General features: G+C 40.3%; 1 protein-coding gene across 1 annotated transcript in view; it reads right to left on the reverse strand.

Annotated features, from left to right (window-relative positions):
• Positions 1-21235, reverse strand: part of smyd3 (SET and MYND domain containing 3) — a 116956-nt gene extending 95721 nt beyond the window's left edge. The window contains exon 1 of the mRNA XM_034680809.1: positions 21005-21235. Coding sequence (XP_034536700.1) covers positions 21005-21231 — 227 coding nt within the window. The 5' untranslated portion in view covers positions 21232-21235. The remainder of the gene's footprint in view (positions 1-21004) is intronic.
• Between the last annotated feature and the right edge of the window lie 361 nt (positions 21236-21596).

Here is a 21596-nt window from a genome sequence, read left to right on the forward strand (position 1 = left end):
CAGATAGCACTCACATGATTCAGGTATTCATGCAGGACCATGGGTTTATATCTGGAGTGAACATAATTGAATATTTTCCCTCTGTAAGGGTTGCATGGAGCTCATGAAAAACAAATATTTCCACTCTTTGCTCTCTGCAAGGGAACGGACAGAACGCTGGAAATCTGTCACTGCAATGCAATGCTGATTTGAAAATCTTTCCTACTTGCAATATGAGCAAGAATCAAGCATCTCAAATCTCAAAAGTTAGAACTTCAACAACAATATTTTTGATATGGTAACATCTTGCAGTTCAACAATTCAGCATTATGTTTGCCCCTGGGAAGAGAAACTCCTGCACATTGTGTACATTTCACACACATTATTTCCTGATTCAAACACACAAGAGCAGCTCTGGTTTGGCCTCTGGGCAATGATCAACCAGAGTTCAGAACATACACTGCTACATACAGTATATACAGTACACACACACACACTTACGTAACGTACCAGTGTTCCAAAAATAGATATGGACTATTACAACAGACTGAGGATCAAATGGAGACAGGAACAACAAACAACTACAAAATATCAAATAAACTGCCTTTATCACTTCACAGCTGTGTCAGAGGTTTTCACCACAGATGACAGATCCTCCCATCAGGCACTTCAGTCTCAGTCAGGTTCTTTTCTTGTCTCCTCCCTCACTGTCTCTTCTTCCCTCTTTCCTGTTCTGTCCTTTCCGTCCTCTCCCACTGTGTCTCTGTTGGATGTTGTGGGAAGTGATGGTCTTCTGGACGGCAGGTCCACGGTAGGACTCCAGGCACAGTACAGAAACTCATGAATAACATTAGATGGGTTTCATTAGACACATTCAGAAGGCTAAATTAAAAAAACTGACATCCTCTTTTCCATCTCTCTGCAGACCCTCCTCTTTCATCTTAATGTCATAACCTCTCTCTCATTTTGATCTTTTTTCTCCTCGGTGGTCCTGATAACAAAAAGCCACAGGGTCATTCTTACTTTCACAGCCTCTATCTACCGTTCTTATTTCCTCCTCTACACCAAGGATTAGAAAATAACCAATTCTTTTCAACACCCTGATTTTAATAAAGTTACACCATCAACAACCTCCAACTTAGTCCATCAGTTTGTTGTTTTAAGCCATGTACCTTGCATAAATGCCAAATATGCTTGGTTTGGTTTAACATCTGAAATCTAAGGATTGTTGGGTTAGAAAGACATTTATTTATTGGGATAAACCCCTTGAGATGTGTCATCTCGTTTTAGAGGTGTTTCTGTCATTTATGTTAATATTAAATTAAAAAAATGTAGCAAAGTCTACAGTCATGGCCAAAAGTTTTGAGAATGACACAAATATTACATTTTCACAAAGTCTGCTGCTTCAGGGTTTTTAGGTGTTTTTGTCAGATGTTTCTATGGTATAATGAAATACAATTAGAAGCATTTCATAAGTATCAAAAGCTTTTATTGAGAATTACACAGAATTCATGCAATAAGTCAATATTTGCAGTGTTGACCCTTCTTTTTCAAGACCTCTGCAATTTTCCCTGGCATGCTGTCAATCAACTTCTGGACCAAATCCTGACTGATGGCAGTCCATTCTTGCATAATCAATGCTTGGAGTTTGTCAGAATTTGGGGGTTTTTGATTGTCCACCCGTCTCTTGAGGATTGACCACAAGTTCTCAATGGAATTAAGATCTGGGGAGTTTCCTGGCCAAGGGCCCAAAATCTTAATGTTTTGTTCCCCGAGCCATTTTGTTATGACTTTTGCTTTATGGCAAGGTGCTCCATCATGCTGGAAAAGGCATTCTTCATCACCAAACTGCCCTTGGATGGTTGGGAGAAGTTGCTCTCGGAGGACGTTCTGGTACCATTCTTTATTCATGGCTGTGTTTTTAGGCAAGATTGTGAGAGAGCCCACTCCCTTGACCAAAAAGCAACCCCAAACATGAATGGTCTCAGGATGCTTCACTGTTGGCAAGAGACAGGACTGATGGTAGCGCTCACGTCGTCTTCGAACAAGCCTTCCTCCAGATGCCCTAAACAATCGGAAAGGAGATTCATCAGAGAAAATGACTTTACCCCAGTCCTCAGCAGTCCAGTCCCTGTACCTTCTGTAGAATATCAGTCTGTCCCTGATGTTTTTACTGGAGAGAAGCGGCTTCTTTGCTGCCCTCCTTGACACCAGGCCTTCCTCCAAAAGTCTTCGCCTCACTGTGCGTGCAGATGCACTCACACCTGCCTGCTGCCATTCCTGAGCAAGCTCTGCACTGGTGGTGGCCCGATCCCGCAGCTTTAACACCTTCAGGAGACGGTCATGGCGCTTGCTGGACTTTCTTGGGCGCCCTGGAGCCTGTTTGGCAACAATTGAACCTCTCTCCTTGAAGTTCTTGATAATTCGATAGACGGTTGACTGAGGTGCAATCTTACTCGCTGCTATAAACATCCCTGTTAGGCCCTTTTTGTGCAATGCAATGATGGCTGCACGTGTTTCCTTGCAGGTAACCATGGCTAACAGATGAGGAACCAAGGTGTCATGCACCATCTTCCGTTTAAAGTGTCCAGTCACTCAATCATGACAGATTGATCGCCAGCCTTGTCCTCATCAACACCCACACCTGTGTTAATGTGTGTGAAACCTGTGTGTCATTGAAATTATGTTAGCTGGTCCTTTTGTGGCAGGGCTGAAATGCAGTGGAAATGTGTTTTTGGTGATAAAGCTCATTTTCAAGGCAAAGAGGGACTTTGCAATTAATTACAGTTGAGCTGATCACTCCTCATAACATTCTGGAGTATATGCAAATTGCCATTATAAAAACTGAAGCAGCAGACTTTGTGCAAATTAATAGTTGTGTCATTCTCAAAACTTTTGGCCATGACTGTATATTATGTGACTGATGGTATTTTTACTGCAAAGACATACAGAAAAATGATATGAAACACTAAGTTATCACTTTCTGCAAGGAATAGTCCGTGTTCCAACAGGAGAAACTTTTTTAACTTCCTTTTGCTTTTGTCCAAATGAAATATGAAACGCATCCAAAATGGCATTTTCTAAGGGCTGCCATGGGTTGCTTGTTTATTTAGTTTGTGTTTTTCTTCTCTTGTGATCCATCATTGATTTACTGTTTTGTTTTCTAGATTGAGCTTGTGTTCTTGTTTCATCCCTGTGTGTATTCTGTATTAGTTATAAGTTGACCTTCCATCTTCCCCGTGTTATGTTTTCCTTGTCTGTGTTTTCTCTTGTGTTTCTAAATCTGGTCTAATGTGTTTCCTGTTTTATTTTGCAGTTCTTGTTCCTTGTGTGTCTGGTTTAGTTTAACTTCCTGTCCATCTATGCTTCGCTCCTGTTTGATTGCACTCATTAGTTTCACCTGTCTTTTGTCACACCTGTGTTGATTACCCCGTTTGTATTTAGTTCATCCACTCTTCATATGTCCTCCCTGTGTCTTGGTGTCTTCCTTGTGATATCCAGTGTTCTAGTGTGGATTTGTTGGACTTTGGACTTTAGTTTATAAGTAAGTCATTTAAGTTACCCACTTTATTTAAGTCTGCCTTTTGGGTTCCCCTTCTTTTGTTTTGCCTTAACCGTGACAAGGGCAACCTTAAATCATGAGGATCGACATTGGTTTATTTGAGGAGGGTCTCTATGCTGTGGTGTGCCGGTCATCAGAGCTTCTCATCTTTAGGTCAGTCGTCTTCTACAGTTTATGGATTAGCCCTCAGTTTCACTGACCTTTCTCCATTCATGTCATCCTCTCTTGAAGTCCTCCTCTCAACTCACACTCAAACAAATGTCTTCAGTTTGTGAAGGCCTTTCCTTCAACAAAGCTCAACTGAAGCATCTCTTCAGTCACTACTTTGCTGCTAAGAGGTATAATCTAAAGCTAAAGCTATAACTACAGGCAAACAAGGAGAGATCAGTTCTCTAAGTGTTTTCACCTTGTGTCTTATTAAAGGTTAAACATGAAACAGGATGTTTTTTTATTTTACTGTATATAGGTTTAAATTAGCATGGTCTGCATATGGCAAGCATCAATTTTGATGTCATTTTGTATCACCAAAAACACTGACCAATAACAGCGTAAATCTATCATGCTTGTAAATGGAAATGGTAAATGGACTTATTCTTATATAGCGCTTTTCTAGTCTGACCACTCAAAGTGCTTTTACACTACTCTTCACATTCACCCATTCACACTGATGGTAGAGGCTGCTATATAGTAGGGACCATCAGTATTAGCTACTCTTATTCATACACATTCACACACCACTGAACAACAGTGGGAGCAATTTGGGGTTCAGTGTCTTGCCCAAGGACACTTCTGGGATCGAACCGCCAACCTTTCAATTGATGAACAACAGACTCTACCCACTGAGCCACAACTGCCCCGGGTCACTTTCATAAACAAGATACCAAGACGCATACCAACACAAAAAATGTAACCCTTGATACAGATCTGAGTCAATTTAAATTTAATATCAGATGCAAAATAACTGAATATTTAATGAAAGAATATTGGCACTACTACTTAAGCATTCATGCCCATACCAAATATATTGTGCAGACTTTTTCCTCCACTTTTCTTCTCCAGACTGACACCTGAATGATTTTTTACTCTTACATATAAGACTGTTCCGAAGTTGTGAAAATTGTTAGACAGGAAAACATCATCTCTAAAAGTCGACAATCATTCTTGAAAGATAAAAGTCATATGCAGATACTCAGACGGTGTGAGAGTACAGAAATGAAATCAAGAAGAAATGCAACAAAAGGAAAACAGAACGAATAAAAGGACATAAAAACTGTCAGCAGACAGCAGAGGAAGTGACGGAAACTCTCTGGTTTGCCCAATTGATATGCAGGAGCAGAGACGTGTGTACTCACGTGTATGTGCGGTCAATTTTGTGAAATCTAGCTATTGGACGCCTAATTAAGCCTACCTCAGCATGTCTGTGTGTGTGTGTGTGTGTGTGTGTGTGTGTGTGTGTGTGTGTGTGTGTGTGTGTGTTTGTGTGTGTGTGTCTGTGTGTGTGTGTGTGTGTGTGTGTGTGTGTGTGTGTTTGTGTATGTGTGTGGTGTGTGTGTTTGTGTATGTGTGTGGTAATTAATTCCCTGTGAGTGTACTTGCTGCTGTGCTGCAGCCATGAGAGAGGTTTGGTTCTGTGTTCAGGTGTGTGTGTGCTTGTGTGCTTATAATTAGTCAGGTCCTCTTTTCTGAGCTGTCTGGTCGTGCCTGAGTGGCTTTTCTTATTTCCAGGCTGAGTGGTTGACACAGCGTGGTACAACTCATTCTCACATGACAGAAGCAACAGTATAGTCAATCACTGAAGGATATTAGGATATATCAAATTCATCATTCCTGATGCCTGTATAGTTGGAACTAGACAAACAGGACCATTTTCTCCTGAGCCAGATCTGCTGGAGCCTCTCCTAGATTCTGCTGTCTGCACTGTTTGCAAATATTGAAGACAACATGAAGCAGGTTCTTTTAAAACTGCTTGACAGATGAGCTCCTCCTCATCCAGGAAAGTCAATTCCAGTGCAAACCTTCTCCTTCCCAGTCCTCCTTCTGCTGCTCTGTGTCAGAGTACATATGAGCATGTAAGCATGAGTATTCAACTAATGAGCCACATTTCCTGAAGGGACACTAGTGCCATCTAGAGGTTTCATCTCTGCCACAATAGTGAGGTTGAAACAGAGCTAATCCACTCAGTACGCGGCAGACATCCACGGCACAGCTTCAACAACACGTCAGCACATGGGTTTAGTTGGTGACTGGCATGTAAAGTACCGCTATCTCTCTGTGTGTGTGTGTGTGTGTGTGTGTGTGTGTGTGTGTGTGTGTGTGTGTGTGTGTGTGTGTGTGTGTGTGTGTGTGTGTGTGTGTGTGTGTGTGTGTCTGTGCGTGAGAGATGCCAGCTGTGCAGCATTCAAAGCCGTCCTGCAGCTCTTGCTGAGTTCTTAATGGTTGTTTAGAGGATGATTCATTGACACCTGAGGGGCCTCAGATGGGACAAGTCTCCTTATGTCTTTATTATCATGATGATGGGAGTACATGTGCAATCATAAATGATGTAGCCTACAGGGAACATCCACCTTTGAAAACAAACACTGTCTTTAGTCATTTTGCACAGCTTAAGCTCTTTCAAGGAGTATTACAGTCTTGAATACAGAGAGGTCATTAATTTCTTTGGTGATTACATGTTTTTGTAAAGCTCATTTTAAAATAAAGTTCTGCAACAATCTATAAATGAACTTCAATGGACTTGAAATTCATGGTTCAAAAGCTAAAATCCCATACGCAGATACTTACTGAAGTTAAAATGTAGAAAATGATGGTTTAGAAGTTAGGGATTGTTATTTACTGAATCATCCAGTTTATATGTTCCAGTCTCAGTTCTGGGGGCTAACCATACATTCTTATGGATCAATATATTGAAGTTGAAAAGGAAAGAGAAACTCCTCTCAGAGGGCTTGTCTGCATAAATGTCTTAATGGCCAAAAAAGGAAATATCAGACGTGAACTCTGCTCGATTTCTAAGCTACAGTTCTAAGCTGCAGTGTTGAAAAAGGAAGTCAATCTTGAAGAGCAAAGAAATGCACTACATTTTAACAGCAGAAGCATACATGTTGTTTACAGCCCAGTACAAATACTTTCAATTGTAAAGCGACTTTGAATCATCCACTTTGATTAAATTGACATAATACAGGGAGTGGTTGATTCAACTTCATGTCTTTGCCAGTTTCTAGATAAGCTGACAAGCAGTTGGAGTCAACATTTTCAGGTGCATTGCACAAAAATAGGGTCTCTGTACAAAAGCATTTTGTATCAGCCCTTTCCTGCATTGACAGCCATTCGATATTTTCTTAGTTGGCCTCGTATATATCCCATACCCCATACCCGTATACCCGTATACCCGTATACCCGTATACCCGTATACCCAGCCCATTTTGCTCCTTCCAAGTCCGCAGCCCTGACTGTTTCCCAATAACGAGTGCCACCTTTAGGCTTCAAAACTCTGCTTCAGGAACCAATGAATGGACATCTTTGAGTCCATGTTTTCTACAGTCTGAGATAAAGAACCAGGCACCATGTAGCTTCTATAACAGCTAAACATCATAGAACTCCAGGATGGGCACCAAAAACCAATAAAAATCATGTGTTTATGAGTTTATAAATTATTCAGGAAACAAATGGGGCTTAAATTAGGCTTTGTTTTGTTTGAGATTCTGTCCTTTGAGTACGAGATTAGCATTTACAAATACACAGGCATAAGTAGAATAATGTTAATCTAAAGGGAGCCTTTATTATACTCTACTGGGAACAAACATAACACTGGGGGTTCTGCACTTGGTTGGATTATGCACTTACTTTCATTAACAATGTTGCACTTAATCGAACCAAGCCAGAAAAATGTACATCCTCATTAGGACTGATGTAAAACATTTAGTAAAAATGTGGTCTTCATGAGAAGAAGAGGTTCTGCATGATGAACACCAACTGTTATACACATGGGGAGGCGTGTTCCCAGTTCACAGCGAAACACTTGGTTTGCAAATGGTCCAGCTGTGTGTGTGTGTGTGTGTGTGTGTGTGTGTGTGTGTGTGTGTGTGTGTGTGTGTGTGTGTGTGTGTGTGTGTGTGTGTGTGTGTGTGTGTGTGTGTGTGTGCATAAGTTTGCATATGTTTTCGCGACACCAAGATGTTTTCAGACACCTGGGTATCTACCTGCAGGAGGCAGGGAAAGCTGCAGAGATGTGGAGAACAAACAGGAGGAAGAGGAGGAGGGAAAGGAAGGGAAGGGAAGCAGGTGCACAGAAGCTAATCTACATTTGGAATAAGGCAGGGAGAAAAGGCAGGGCCAGTGGGAAAAAAATCAGAGTCTGAATGATGCGTGATAAGGAGCTGGTGGAAGAGGACGGACGTGGAGTATGAGGTGAGAAATGGAGGAAGTGATCGATGTCAGAAGTAGCAGATGGGAGGATAAACTGCGAGGAGGGGAGAAGTGAAAGGACGAGGAGGAGTGCTGACTTGCCTTTTGAACTCCTTCCCTCCTCTCATCTGCTCCGGCACCTCTTTCTGTTGGCTCGTCTGACTGCATCTAAAGTAGCAATCTTCATGCTTCATATAACACTGCATCCACACACTCTCATCAATGTGAGTGTGTGGGCAAGAAAAAGGTGGAAAGAGGGTGTGTGCATAAGCAAGAGATTAAATGTGAGAAGAGAGTGTGCATGTGTTCAAGAGGAGGGCTGAGTATGTGACGAAGATACAGGGAGGAATATAGAGTAACAGAAAAGAGCAAGAACAGAACTGTGATCAAACCTAACGCAGTGTGTGTGTGTTTGTCAATGATAATGAGGATATGTAGAACCAGTGAAGAGCTCTCTAAAGACTGCCTCGTATAACCCAACTGTAGCACACGAGCAAATTACCTTAAACCTTCTCGGTTCATTTTTAATTGCCCTGGTTCAAGGTTCAAGGTTACTCTACCCATACCCGTAGGTAGATTTTGTTTGCAGTGAGTCAGCCTCCTTTTAACATCAAAACAACAAACAGCACAGGACAATACATGACAAACAAAAGTGACAAAGTGCTTAGTGCTTAAGAGGTAACCCTGAATAAAAACAATAAAAACAGGAAATGAACAATCAAAAAGAGCAAAATCAATAAAAACAAGATTGAAACAAGATAAAAAAAGAAAGTGCCACCAGTAAAAAAACAAGATTAAAAAAAGGTGGAAAAAAGCTGCTTTTATATTTCTTAGTCGAGCATGCCGGGACCTTATACTTCCATCCAGATGGGAGGAGCTGAAATTCAGGGTTTAAAGGGTGGGAGTCGCTGCTTAAAATTGTCACTGCCTCTGTAACTGTCGGGTATACAGGGCTTCTGGATACAGCTGTGACTCCCCAATAAGCCTGCTGGACCATTTCACAATTTGATTTAATGAATTTTTGTTTTTCAAAGACAGATTCCCAAACCATGACACAAGACAGACAGATATAACAGATTCAATAAAAGCACAATGAAATAAGGTCATCAAGGTTTTGTCAATGTGAAAAGCTGACAGTATCCTCAGACAGAACAGTCGCTGATGTCCCTTTTTGCAAACAATTTGTCTCAAATTTCAATTTGCTGTCAATTAAAGTCTCAAGGTACTTGTATGTCTGGACATACTCCACAGTTTGACACATTATGGTTGTGACTTCTTGTTTGTGGGTGTGTCTACGGAAATCAATAATCATATCTTTAGTTTTTTAGATATTGATTTGAAGGAAAGAGTCCTCACACCACTGAAGAAAGTCACTGATGACCGGACCATGACTGGTCTCGTTGTCCTGTAGCAGACTTACAATGACAATCATCTGCATACCTTAAAATGGTTCTATCCTCTCTACTGCTGCAGCACACTTTTGTGTAGAGGATGAACAGGAGAGGCGATAGTACACATCCTTGCTGGTGACACAAGATCTCACAGAAACTCAAGTGATCAAAAGTGACTTCAGAAGGGAAACATGGAGGACGGTCAGCCTCATCAGCTGGCTGCCCCAGTGTGTGTTCTGTTTTTCAGCAAAAAACAAAAAACAATGTGAGTTGTGAGTTTGACTCGACTCAGGGCACAGTTGTGTTTACGTTTGCTGCGATGTTTGTTAGCTGTAAAAGTGCACATCATCTGGTTGGTAAAGCTTCCCAGTCCTCTAATTGGTTATTGCAGGTGTTCCATTGGAGTCAGCCTGAGCTTGAATCATAAATATTAAACATGCTTGATATTGTTGATCCTGCTGGGAGGCTCCGACTTGGTCAAGCAGTAAATAGTTGAATCGACAATACACAAATAAAGTACAATCTATTTTATTAAGGATTATTTGTACAAATAATCAGTGACAACAAGCCTACAAATCAGGCCATGCCCCCCTGATCAATGGGGGTGGTAAAGCCGTCTAGTCTAGATTTTGTAGTAGAGCCCTGTGTGAAATTACACTTAGCTGAGCCAAACGCTTACAAGTCATGTGAAAATACAACAGACACACCAACAAAAGTTGTCAAGCTATTGGACTCTTCTTTAAGGGAGAAAATACAACTTCCTGTTTCGTTTTAATGACACCAAACTGGGTCCAACATCACGGTCCTCATCACAGGCAGCCATCTTGCATGTTAACAAAAGTGCCCCCAAAGGTTTTTATTTTCTGTAGTCACTGTATAAAACCCAACCCATATTAAAGGAAGAGTTATGACTGGGCTGTTGGTGGATGAAAACTCCTTTACTAACAATTTAACGAGTCAAATAGGGGTCAAAGCCAAATATGTCCGGTATACAGTACACTATCTCATCTGTATGTGCTTCTCATACATGAAACACCTATCTATTCTGAACATCAGTGTTGGAGGAAATGACAACGGCATTATGTTAGATAATGTGAATGTGCCACCAGCATATGCTTTCAAACATGCTCAACATTACAGGCCAAACTGTTTCTGCTCAGATCATGGTCTGAGGCGTCGGCATCTCTTCATTTGCCCTGTTTTGAGTTTTTTCTTGCCTTTTCTTTCACAGGCTTTGAGAGCAGCTGAAATTAGAACAAAACTCCTCAGTCAAACACTTGTCAAAGATTTCTGTTTGTGTGAATAATGAAGGCCCCCTGGTAATTGGTTTATCTAACTTTGAATCGAAAATATCTCGTTATAAATAAGACAAAAGTTTGAGATGTTTTGTTTTTGTTGATTGCTCTGTTCAGCTGGGTGTGTGTGCGTGTACATGTGTGAGTGATGCTGTGCGGTCCAAAGAGACGCTGAGTGAGAGATTGGTGTCAAATTTAAAGACTTCAACTGACAGAGAAACTGTTGCCCTGTGCCCGTTATCTAACATCCCATACACACGCACACACATACACTCAAACACACAGAGACTCACACACAGGACTTGACAGCAGAGAGAAACACATCTAACTTCTACTTTGGTCTGTCAAAACCAGAGGAAAACCCATCAAAGCTGTGTGTGTCTGTGCATGTGTGTGTGCGACTGATGTGTTAACGATCCAACAGAGACCGTGTGTCGCCTCTCTCTACCTTCATCTTTCCCTGGTACTTCCTGTCCTACCTGTCACAGTTTGATGCAGCTCTTCAGCTGTCGCAGTGACTGAGGAGGTTCAGAGTCTCTCAGCTTGTTTGTTTACAAATATTTCCAACAAAAGCAGTTTGTAAACTGAGTTAATCACTGATTTCTATCTGAGCTGTAAACAAACAACAGAACTGCAGCTGGAACAATAATCAGCTCAATAACTTTATGAAGGGAAACAAAACTGCATCATTGTGTTGGAGTGGTGAAACTCAGCAATAATAACATGGAGGTGAAAGCTAAGGATAGTATTCAGAAATTCAGTATTCCCTTCAGTACAACCCCAAATAACTGAGATGCAGATTACTATTACCAGAGGACTTCTTCATGTCTTGAAAAAGGTAGGTAATTTGTACTTTATAAATAACAGACATGTTTGATTCACACATAATTTAAAACACAGACATACTCCAATATTATTACAAATTATCAGAGCTCCCCAGTAATACTAATCCAGTGCAAATAGGGCATACGTGTGTTATTTTACATTGCGTCACAGCTTTGTGGAAGCATCAGAGGTACTGTACATCAGTTAACCAGATCCTCACATACACACACACACACACACACACTCAGACAACCACACACTGTGGAACAGCAGTGATCCTCCTTGCAGCTCTGCTGTTTACAGAGACCCTGCCTTGCCTCTGTTACGCCACTGCGAAATCATTAGACAGTGAAGCATTCACAGTATTCATATGGCAGCCATTCATCTGACATCCTGCACAGGGAGTGGCGCTCAAATGATGAAGTTATTTAAAATAACTTCATCATTTGAGTGCAGTTCTGGGTTTAATATCTAAACCCAGAACTGCAAAATGATTTTGCAGTTCTGGGTTTAGATATTAATCCTATTGGAAGTATGAAAGATTACACATCTTTTTACTGCTTTTTGGTTGATGAGCAAATATAAAAAAAATGTGAAGTGAAAACCCAGAGGTCATTGTGTCATCTCTCCTGTTCAAATTTGATAACATGTTAGCTTACTATTACAGAACAGCTATTGTTAGTATTGTACGACATTGTGGCTAATGTCTGGCTTTATGTTTAAACAGCTTGTGATGTAAACATTGTAATACAATGTTGTGATTAGGCATGCAACAATTAGAGATTTTGGTGGTCACGGTTTCAATCACGGTTTCACGATTATCCCGATTATTATGCGTTATGTTTTATTTTTAGACACAGGTGTCATAGGGACGACCTCACCTAAATGAGACCCACTCTGCAGGGTGTTTATTTAGTCCCTTCATGTGCCGTTTTGGCAGGGCCTTTTCTGCTGCACTGGACAGATTTGTTAAAACGCCGCCAACAAGTTGTTCTAATGTTGCAGTTAAAAATGAAAACAGTGGTCTTCATGAAAACACCATCTGACTCTGACAGGATCAGGGGCATTACGGAAATGGGCGGAGGATGCTGCCTCGCACTTTTAAAGGACGGAGAAGCTCCGTCCCAAATAAACCTCCCAAATAAAGTATGATGTCAGAGGAAAATGGCTTTGTGTGCCTATGTTGAAAAACAACATTAGTGTGATTATAGAACACCTACATGTTTGATACAGAGCTCTTAAGGTGACAGATATCTAATATAAACTATTTACAGGTGATAACATCAAACAGACCTCAGGGATACATGATTAGTCACAGGATCCGACGTCAAAGGGAACAGTTCAAACCAATTACTGTGAAACACATTTTTCAAAACTGCCTCGCCTGGCGTTCAGAAATTTTAAATGAGGACAAATTCTACTCCAATTTAACAAAAATACAGTTTCTCTTTAGGCTGTCTTTGCTCCACTGTTATGGCTGTTCACACATCTGCTCTCCATGACTATGAAACCTCTAATGGTTGTTTGTTTGTTGACCTCTGGCAATCTAAACCCTGCTGTGTGTGTGTGTGTGTGTGTGTGTGTTACTGTGTGTGCATGTGTACTCCCTTTATCACTCATTACTTACATCCAAGCTTCAAGGCATGTAATTAACTTCAACTTTGATGCTACCCCTTCCCACCTCTTTATTTCAATCACAAAGACAAACACACACACAAATACACACACGAACACAAACACACACTATCACACACTCATTAACAAACAATATCTCTCTGTTGTTAAAGCAAGGAGATACAGGCACAAAAACAAATGTACACTCACTCACATTCCACAACACTCAGTCCTGCTGTGAGACTAAATGTGTTTCAGTGAAAAAACAGGAAAATAAAGCACTTCACGTCTCTGAGACCAATCTTTGCTTAGGGCTGAATGTGTGTGCGTGCAGTGTGTCTGTATGCGCTCTGTGTATGTCCTTTGTTTGTTCTACATGTACTGTGACATCAACAGATCTCACTCTGATATCAAATCAATAAAAGAAATGAAACACTCAGGTCGAGTGTCGGCCACAAGCCAAGCAGATGTATCCTTGACATTTACTCAATATCAAAAATGCATGATCAACCACACAAGCGTGCACGCACACGCACACACACACACACACACACACACACACACACACACACACACACACACACACACCCCTCAGGCACACGGAAATTAATAGAATGTGGTGGAGGTAAAATCGTTCTAATATATTATTGATTTCTGTTCTTATAACTTTATCTAAATCTATGAGGGTAAAGGTGTTTTTTTGGAATTATTGAATGTCAAGCTATAGTGTTGAAGCTTAAAGCTTGTAGTCGGGGGTTGTGCACTTGTTAAATGGTACGAGTGTTTTAGGTCGAGGTCAGCCCTTTTCTGACACCAATACCAGTATCTGAACACTTCTCCATTAGTTTAATATTTTTACAGTATTTCTCAATTGCTAAAACACTAAACTCTATTGTCTGAACCAAATTCCTTAGCAGCCTGAACCCATGTATTGAATCAGTCACTCTTTTGGCAAAACCATAACAGTTTTCACCTGTTAGACACAACTTCAAACACATTCTCACTCACTAAAACACGTTGCACTGTGATGCACTTGTGTTGCATTATGGTAAGCACAGGTAGCAAAAGTTAAACATATTTGAAGCACAGGTGTCACATCTTAAATACAACAACTCAGAACTGATCAAATTTGTGGCAAATGATGTGAGGAAACCAATATTTTGTGGGACAATGTAAGTTTTCATCGCACCATCCTGGTCTGAGAGTGGCTCAACATCAACCTGGAATTCATCAATGTTGGCCTTCCACCGTACTCCCCTTTCCTGAACCCAATAGAAGAGTTCCTCTCTTCATGGCGCAGGAAGGTTTATGACCACCAACCCTACACCAGGGAAAATATCCTGCAGGCCATGGAGCTGGCCTGTGATGACGTGGGTGTGGAGGCATGCAAAACCTAGATCCGGCTTGCCAGAGGTTTTCTTCCCTGGCCAGGGAGAATGTGGCCTGTGATGTGGATGAAGTCCTGTGGCCTGACCCAGCACGTAGACCTGATGCTGCGGCTGAATGATTGTAGATACTGTAAGCACTTCAGTTTGATTTTGTGGATTACACTGTAATGTGCTTCTCATTTATATTTGTTTTTAATTCATTTTTACTGTATACAGGAGTTACATTAATTTATCCTACAGTGAACAATAAACATTATTTCTACAGCTTCATGTCCTGAGCATTGTGTTTTCATTGTGTATGATCTGACAACATTGTTTGTTTTTGCAGGAAGAGTCAGAGGTTTGGTGAATGTAGTTTTAAAATAGTTTTTTGTGCTTATATTGTTGAGAAAAGCATGGTTGATATCAAGAAATGTGTTTTAGCAATTGAGAAATACTGTAAGACTGGAGGATGGCGCTTGGTTAGTTTTAGTTTTCCTGCAAATAATGGTTATGACTAAGATTATGCTAGGTCTCCAAAAGATTTATGGGATCATGTGACAACACTCCAAAGAATACTTAAACTTTACATGAACTTCGGTGTGTTTCAGTGTCTGACATCTAAACTAGGGATGGACGTTTCAAGCCAAATTACGATTTGATAATCATTGGCATCTATTTGACGATTATTCGAATAATCAACCCTACCCCCACACACACACACTTGTCCCATTAACAGCCGATTTCTGTGGCAGTCGCGTTCACCAGCAGCAGGTCGAGGTGCTGCTAGTAGCGGATACTGAAAGTGCCCGTCTCGATCTTTATCTTGGTGTTTCTGTGACGCTGTGTGGCGTGTATGTTGACATTTTACAGCCATGCTCAGTCTCTGGAAATACGTGTGTAGTAGTGTGAAATTCAGAAACAGAAAGAATCGCTGCGACTGTCACTGATGTACTCTTTTTCTTTTTCTATTTAATGTAGTTAGCATTCTTCTTCTTCTTTTTCCTAATGCGGTTAGCAAACAGCCTTAAGGCAATCTTAACCCCCGTCTGGTGAGAACACCGTATTACAACCAGGCACCGGTAAAAACGATGAAAAATTGTACGTTTAAAATGAGAAAATATTCAAAGTAACTCTTCGAATTTTACAAAGGGAACGAATATTCAAAAATATTCGAAAATAATTACCCATCCCTCATCTGCATTTCCCTTAAGGATTAATAAAGTAAATTCTATTATATTCTAATATTCTAAACAAGTAAATGTGAATAATCTAATTATTTATAAAAACAAACACTTTTTTGCTTTTTAAGCTGCTAATAATAGAAACAACTCATCCTGCCTCTCTCTCTACTTTAAATGCTGACAGCCTGTGAGGGGATCAGCTGGAGGAATAAATTCAGATTACACAAAATAAACAATACTGGCCCCGCTGTTACTTCATGCAGCAGTATTCTTCCACATTTACATCCCTGCAGGGGATCTGATAGCTTCTCTTTAGCCACACAAAATGACTTCACTGAATTTATAGTAACTGAGAGACAAAAACACACACACACACACACACACACACACACACACAAACACACAAACACACACACACACACACACACACACACACACACACACACACACACACACACACACACACACACACACACAGAGCAGTAAGTGCTGCATAGCAACAGTCTTCTCTTGTCCACAAAGCAGCTCGGGATAAAGCGTCTTCTACAGGGATGTTTGGACAGTTTAAGATAATACCATAGACTGTAAAAAATATGGACGTAGTATCCGTGACGTCACCCATCGGTTTCTGAACGCTGTTTTGAGACCAATCGGCAGCGGCAGCCATATTGCTTCTGTCGAACCAGTGTGACGTAAAGAGGCGGGCTTTGAGCCTCCTAGCCAACAGCTGCAGTGTTCCTGTAGGCAGCTGTGCCTCTCATTGGAAGACTGGTAATTTCAATATCTTCCAAATTGCCGAATTAGAAAAAAATTCACCCCCCTCACAGTGAGAGGACATCGAGAAATTAGCTATTCAGACTACACTCGTCTTTTGAACCAGGCTGTAAACATGTTTATTAATGCTGCAAAGATCGTCTTTTCCCCATTCATGTGTATGTGACTTCCGGTACTTCCGGAGCCAGCCTCAAGCGGATCCTCGATGAACTGCAGCTTTTAACACTTCCGCATTGACTCATATTTTTAGACCGGAGGTTGCCGCTTGGATAATACCTATCAGTGGATGTTCCTCAGAGCTGCATGATCAGATCCCTGAGTTAGGATGTTGTGCTGAGGAAGCAGAGGCATGCTGTTTGCCCACTGCAACACTGATTGCAATACAAATGAGTAGTGCTGGGGTTATTGGTGTTATAGCTACAGTAGACTGGACCATATTTACAATCCAAGAAACTGTGCTGTGCAGAAAAAGGCTTGTTGGTTTGTGTTTGTTTATTTACCTAGCACACAGTCTGCTCCAATATATTGTATATGCACTAACCCTCAAATGACACCTGTACATACACAGGCAATAAATGCATGAGGCGAGCTATATGCTGACAACACACACAAACACACAGAGGCAAAGCTAAACAAATGCAGTCATGTTTGCACTTGAGGCCTGCTGCCAAAGAACTAAAAAAAAAATGCAATTCAAATATTGATTATATTCATTATTACAATTCAATGACTAACACATTGTTGTATCCAAGTCAAAAACAACAAAAGCCTTAACTATATGAAGTCAGACATATTTTTTATCAGCTAGTTCCTTTTGACCAGTTGAAAATATGTATATTTATGGATGGTGATTTAGCATAGTGGATAAAATGCGCACATAACAGGTGGCCAGAGTTCGATTCCAGCCTTCGGCCCCTTTCCTGCATGACATTCCCCAGTCTGTCTCCCTGTTTCCTGCTCCATCCACCAATACTATCTCCTCTTTAATAAAGATGTAAAATCCACCCAACAAACTGCTTATAATAAGATAAGATAAGATAAGATAAATAAGATAAGATAAGATACTCCTTTATTTATCCCACAACTGGGAAATTCACAGAGTTACAGCAGCAAACAAGAAGTGTACAGTACAAGAATTCCAACAAGAATATAGAAAAAAGAAAAGAAATAAATAGATAAAAAATGTCCATCAGAGACGACAGCTTGGCCACAATTCTCATGTCAGCCACCATACATATACATATAACATATATAATACTAATATATATAATATATATATAATTACTTTTCTGTATTATAATATTCATAACAATTATATTAATTTTATATCATAATTACAATAATATATATATATAGGTAGAGAGTACAAGTACTATTACTATACTGTACTTCTTTTTAATAAAATATAATAGAATAAAAAGAGGGAAACAATGGAAGTCTTAACTGTTTGATTTTTTTACTTGACAAATATGATATTTGGTTGAACTTATACAGACACACTGTATATCTTTCATACAGCACAATTATACACAAACAAACCTAGCAATTTTCTCTTCATCATGTTAACCCGTCTTCCTCTTTGCTTTCATATTGTGACTACATTTTTAGTGTCCTCCTCACCTTAACGCATCTCATTAAACATCAAGCGTTTTAGTTATTCTCACGTTTGAAAGTCCAGATCAGAAGATGTCCATCTGCTGAGTACTCCTCATGCTTTAAAGCCTGGGGCCAGAGTCCAAGATAAAAGCATATCAAAACTAAGACTGTCATTTTCACACCCACAGGAGAGATAACTGACAGAGCTAACCTCTGAGAGTGTACATCATCTGATGTTGTGCTGCATAAACCTGAACTTTTAGGCATTAAAGAGCGTACTGCTACTGCTGAACTGATCATACTCCTATACTCTGAAAATCATAACTAGCCATGAGCGTCATCTTTATGAATTCTCCCAGAGGCTATCTGCATTAACTGCTCTCATTATTCATCTTCCATTTGCTGTTGAGAGGCTCCTGTTCATACTATAAACAGCACACAGTGATTTACCCTTCATTCACCTTGCAGTGCCTCCACAAAATAACAGCTCATACTATCTCATACTGTAGCTTGTCTTTATTTTCAAATCTCACTAAATCCACATGCATGTGTTAATGTTGATAAAGTGGGTTTGGCTGCAGTAGAGAAAGCAGCCGTGTGGCCATAAAGCATCCAGCTGGACAAATATCAGAGTAAATGAGATGAAACAGAGGACAAATATTCCCATCAAAGCCAATAAGGGCGACACTGGGTATCTCTGCCAGACTCAGAATCTCTTCAGACAGGTGAGGATAAAAAAATTGATTATGAGTGGATCAAGATAATGATGCAGATGTTCTCACACAGGTGCACTGCATGAAGCAATTAAGTCATTAACATCCCACCAAGCTCAGTGGCTTGTGTGCAAATGCTGAGTAGGCCCAGTCAGTACTGAGTTTGTATCCAGACTCTAAGAGGAAAGGATCTCAATGCCTTTAGGACAGGGTTCATTGTTGGGGCACAATGGCAGGAGCTTCATCACAAAGTGTGTTTGACAGAAAAGTGCTTCAACAGTAGCAGTGGCACAGTCTGTCTCTTTGCAATCTCAGAACCCATTAGCTGAAATGCCTCAAAGATATTTGCCTCAGGGAGGGATGGCAAACTTTGAGAGGCATGTCATGTAGCCAGCAAGAAAGGACTTACAGCCTTTCCCATGTTTAACTGTCCAACTAGCAACCTCAGGAGTTAGAGGAGAGTTGGTTTTGACAGACGGTGATAAGGAGCAGAGCGTTAGCATCACCTACAATCAGCCATTACTCAGGACTAAGTCATAGTTAGATGATCCCCAATTTGTACAGGGAATGCATTACAGTGGACTGCTTTTCCCTTTGCTCTATACACCAACTATCAAACACACAATAGCAGTAACCCATTAATGTCTGGCAACCTGCTTACCAGTTTCCACTTCACCAATCAATCATACATAAAACATAACTGAATATTTCCAGTCTATTTGCTGGTTCATCGCTAATGGATTGATACAGATTTATATTGTATTAAATGTTTTAGAGTTATGGGAAGACATCAACTATTAGGTTGGGAATTGTGGCAAACATTTATAACATGGATGTTCATGCTTAGGTTACTATGTAAGGCAGATGAGCTTCTCTCTCCTCAGAAAACAGATCATATCATCAGGACATGATTAGCAAGAATAGAATGTTCAGACAAAGGAAAGGAGACATACTTATGGTTGCTGTGCATAAAAGCCTTATAACAAAGATGATTCTACATCTGCAAGCTCAGTGGTGATAAACACACTGGTGCTGTAGTGCAGGTATAAGGCAAATAAATATACATTTCTTCCCTGATGTGAGTTGTCTCTCCAGGATCACTTGACCCATCATTAGGGCAACAAGAGTCTATTGGTTGGATGGTAGTGGAAAAGAATCTGCTCATGACTAATGCTCTGGCCACCACAATCAGCAGAATTACTGTTTGCAATATTTCATCTCTTGATGGCTACATTCAACCATAGCTAGTGAAAATATAGAAAAGAACAGTGATCCAAGTAGAATGCCAAAACCTCTTACAACAGCAGTATGACACCTTTACACAGAATATCTCTCTCCTGCTATGAGGCCTCTGGGCAAAAGTACGTTTTTAAGACCCCATTAACCCTGCGTCCAACCCCTGTCTTTGTGGATCATACAGTACTGTTATATACCACATGGCCTCAGGTTTTCTGTGTGGAAATACCAAGTCAATAATGTATGCCGTGTTAAAACTTTGGAGTTCAATGAATAAGATCTAATTTTTTTACACAGAGCATATCTTACAGAAATGCCTTAATAAAGTAGAAATGAAACAGGAATCAGCATATTCCCACACTTAAAATAATACCTTATATAATAGATCATTTTAATATTCATCATAAATTTAATAATATTCCTGAAATCCAATGCCTGGCTTGCACCCAGACTTTCTACCAACTTAAAAGTGAAGTAAAGTCCACAATAATACAGCTTTAAATCTAACTTTATGCAGAGCTACTATGCCTCACATTATTGACTGTTATGAAGAAACTTCTACGGTAAGGTTTGCATGGACTGTATTGTTAGATTTTTATAACTAAAATGTTTTAAATATTATAATACAAACATATCCTCCCTATGAATATCATCAGTGTCACTGAGGCCCCATCACCACCTCTGAAAATATGATAGAGCATTACTGCCACCTAGTGACCAGCTGAACAGCCAGCTGAATGAAACCATTAATGTACATTTCAGGTAGCTCACAGTGCACGATAAAACTTAGCTGCAGAGTAACACACACAGAATCAGCATGAAAAGAAACAGTTTTAGATTCAGCCTGTATTTGAGTTATGGTGTGCAAACACAATCTTTCAGAAAACGAAAGGTAAAAATGCCAAACAAGCTCTTTTGAAGCTACACTAAGAGCTGACATGAACAAAAAACATGTCCATACTTATTCCCCACGCCACCTAACCTAACTCTACCAAGAAAATTAAACGAGCAAGCTTTTTTTCTTGTCAAAGCAGCATGCTGGTAAGGCATCGGGGAGTGTGTCTCACCGTGTAAAGCAGCGATGGCAGACTTCTCTGGCCTGTTTGTTGGACACACAGCTCGCCAGTGGATCGGCTGAGTACACCAGCTCTCCTCTTCTGATCCTGGCTGTAGCCCGCACTCCGTTACCTTTTCCCGGGCTGACAAAACGCTCCATCTTGGGTGCCATGGCAGATGTTTCCCTCCACGTGAATTGAGCAGTGTTTACATCCGCAGTGGACGCACCGTGCGTCATGACGTCCCCAACACGTACACCATACACACCTAGTGGTGGACAGTCAAAAAGTAAATGTACTTGAGTAATGTACTTAAGTACATTTTTTGAGTATCTGTACTTTACTTGAGTATTATTTATTGGGGATACTTATTTCTTTTACTACATTTAAAGGACAATTATTGTATTTTTGACTCCACTACAATTCTATCAGTGCTCTAGTTACTCACTACTTTTGCTTTGAAGTCAGCTGATGAATTTTCTTTTTTGAAATCAGATCCCAGGCACCATGAACTGTTTGTTTACTTGTGTTTGGTTTGTCTAAATGGTGTAGCTGTACCTCGGTTTAGCGTAGAGCAAACACAGAACAAACGTTATTCAGATCA

Source organism: Notolabrus celidotus, chromosome 3, assembly GCF_009762535.1.
Source record: "Notolabrus celidotus isolate fNotCel1 chromosome 3, fNotCel1.pri, whole genome shotgun sequence".
NCBI classification, from domain to species: Eukaryota; Metazoa; Chordata; class Actinopteri; order Labriformes; family Labridae; genus Notolabrus; species Notolabrus celidotus.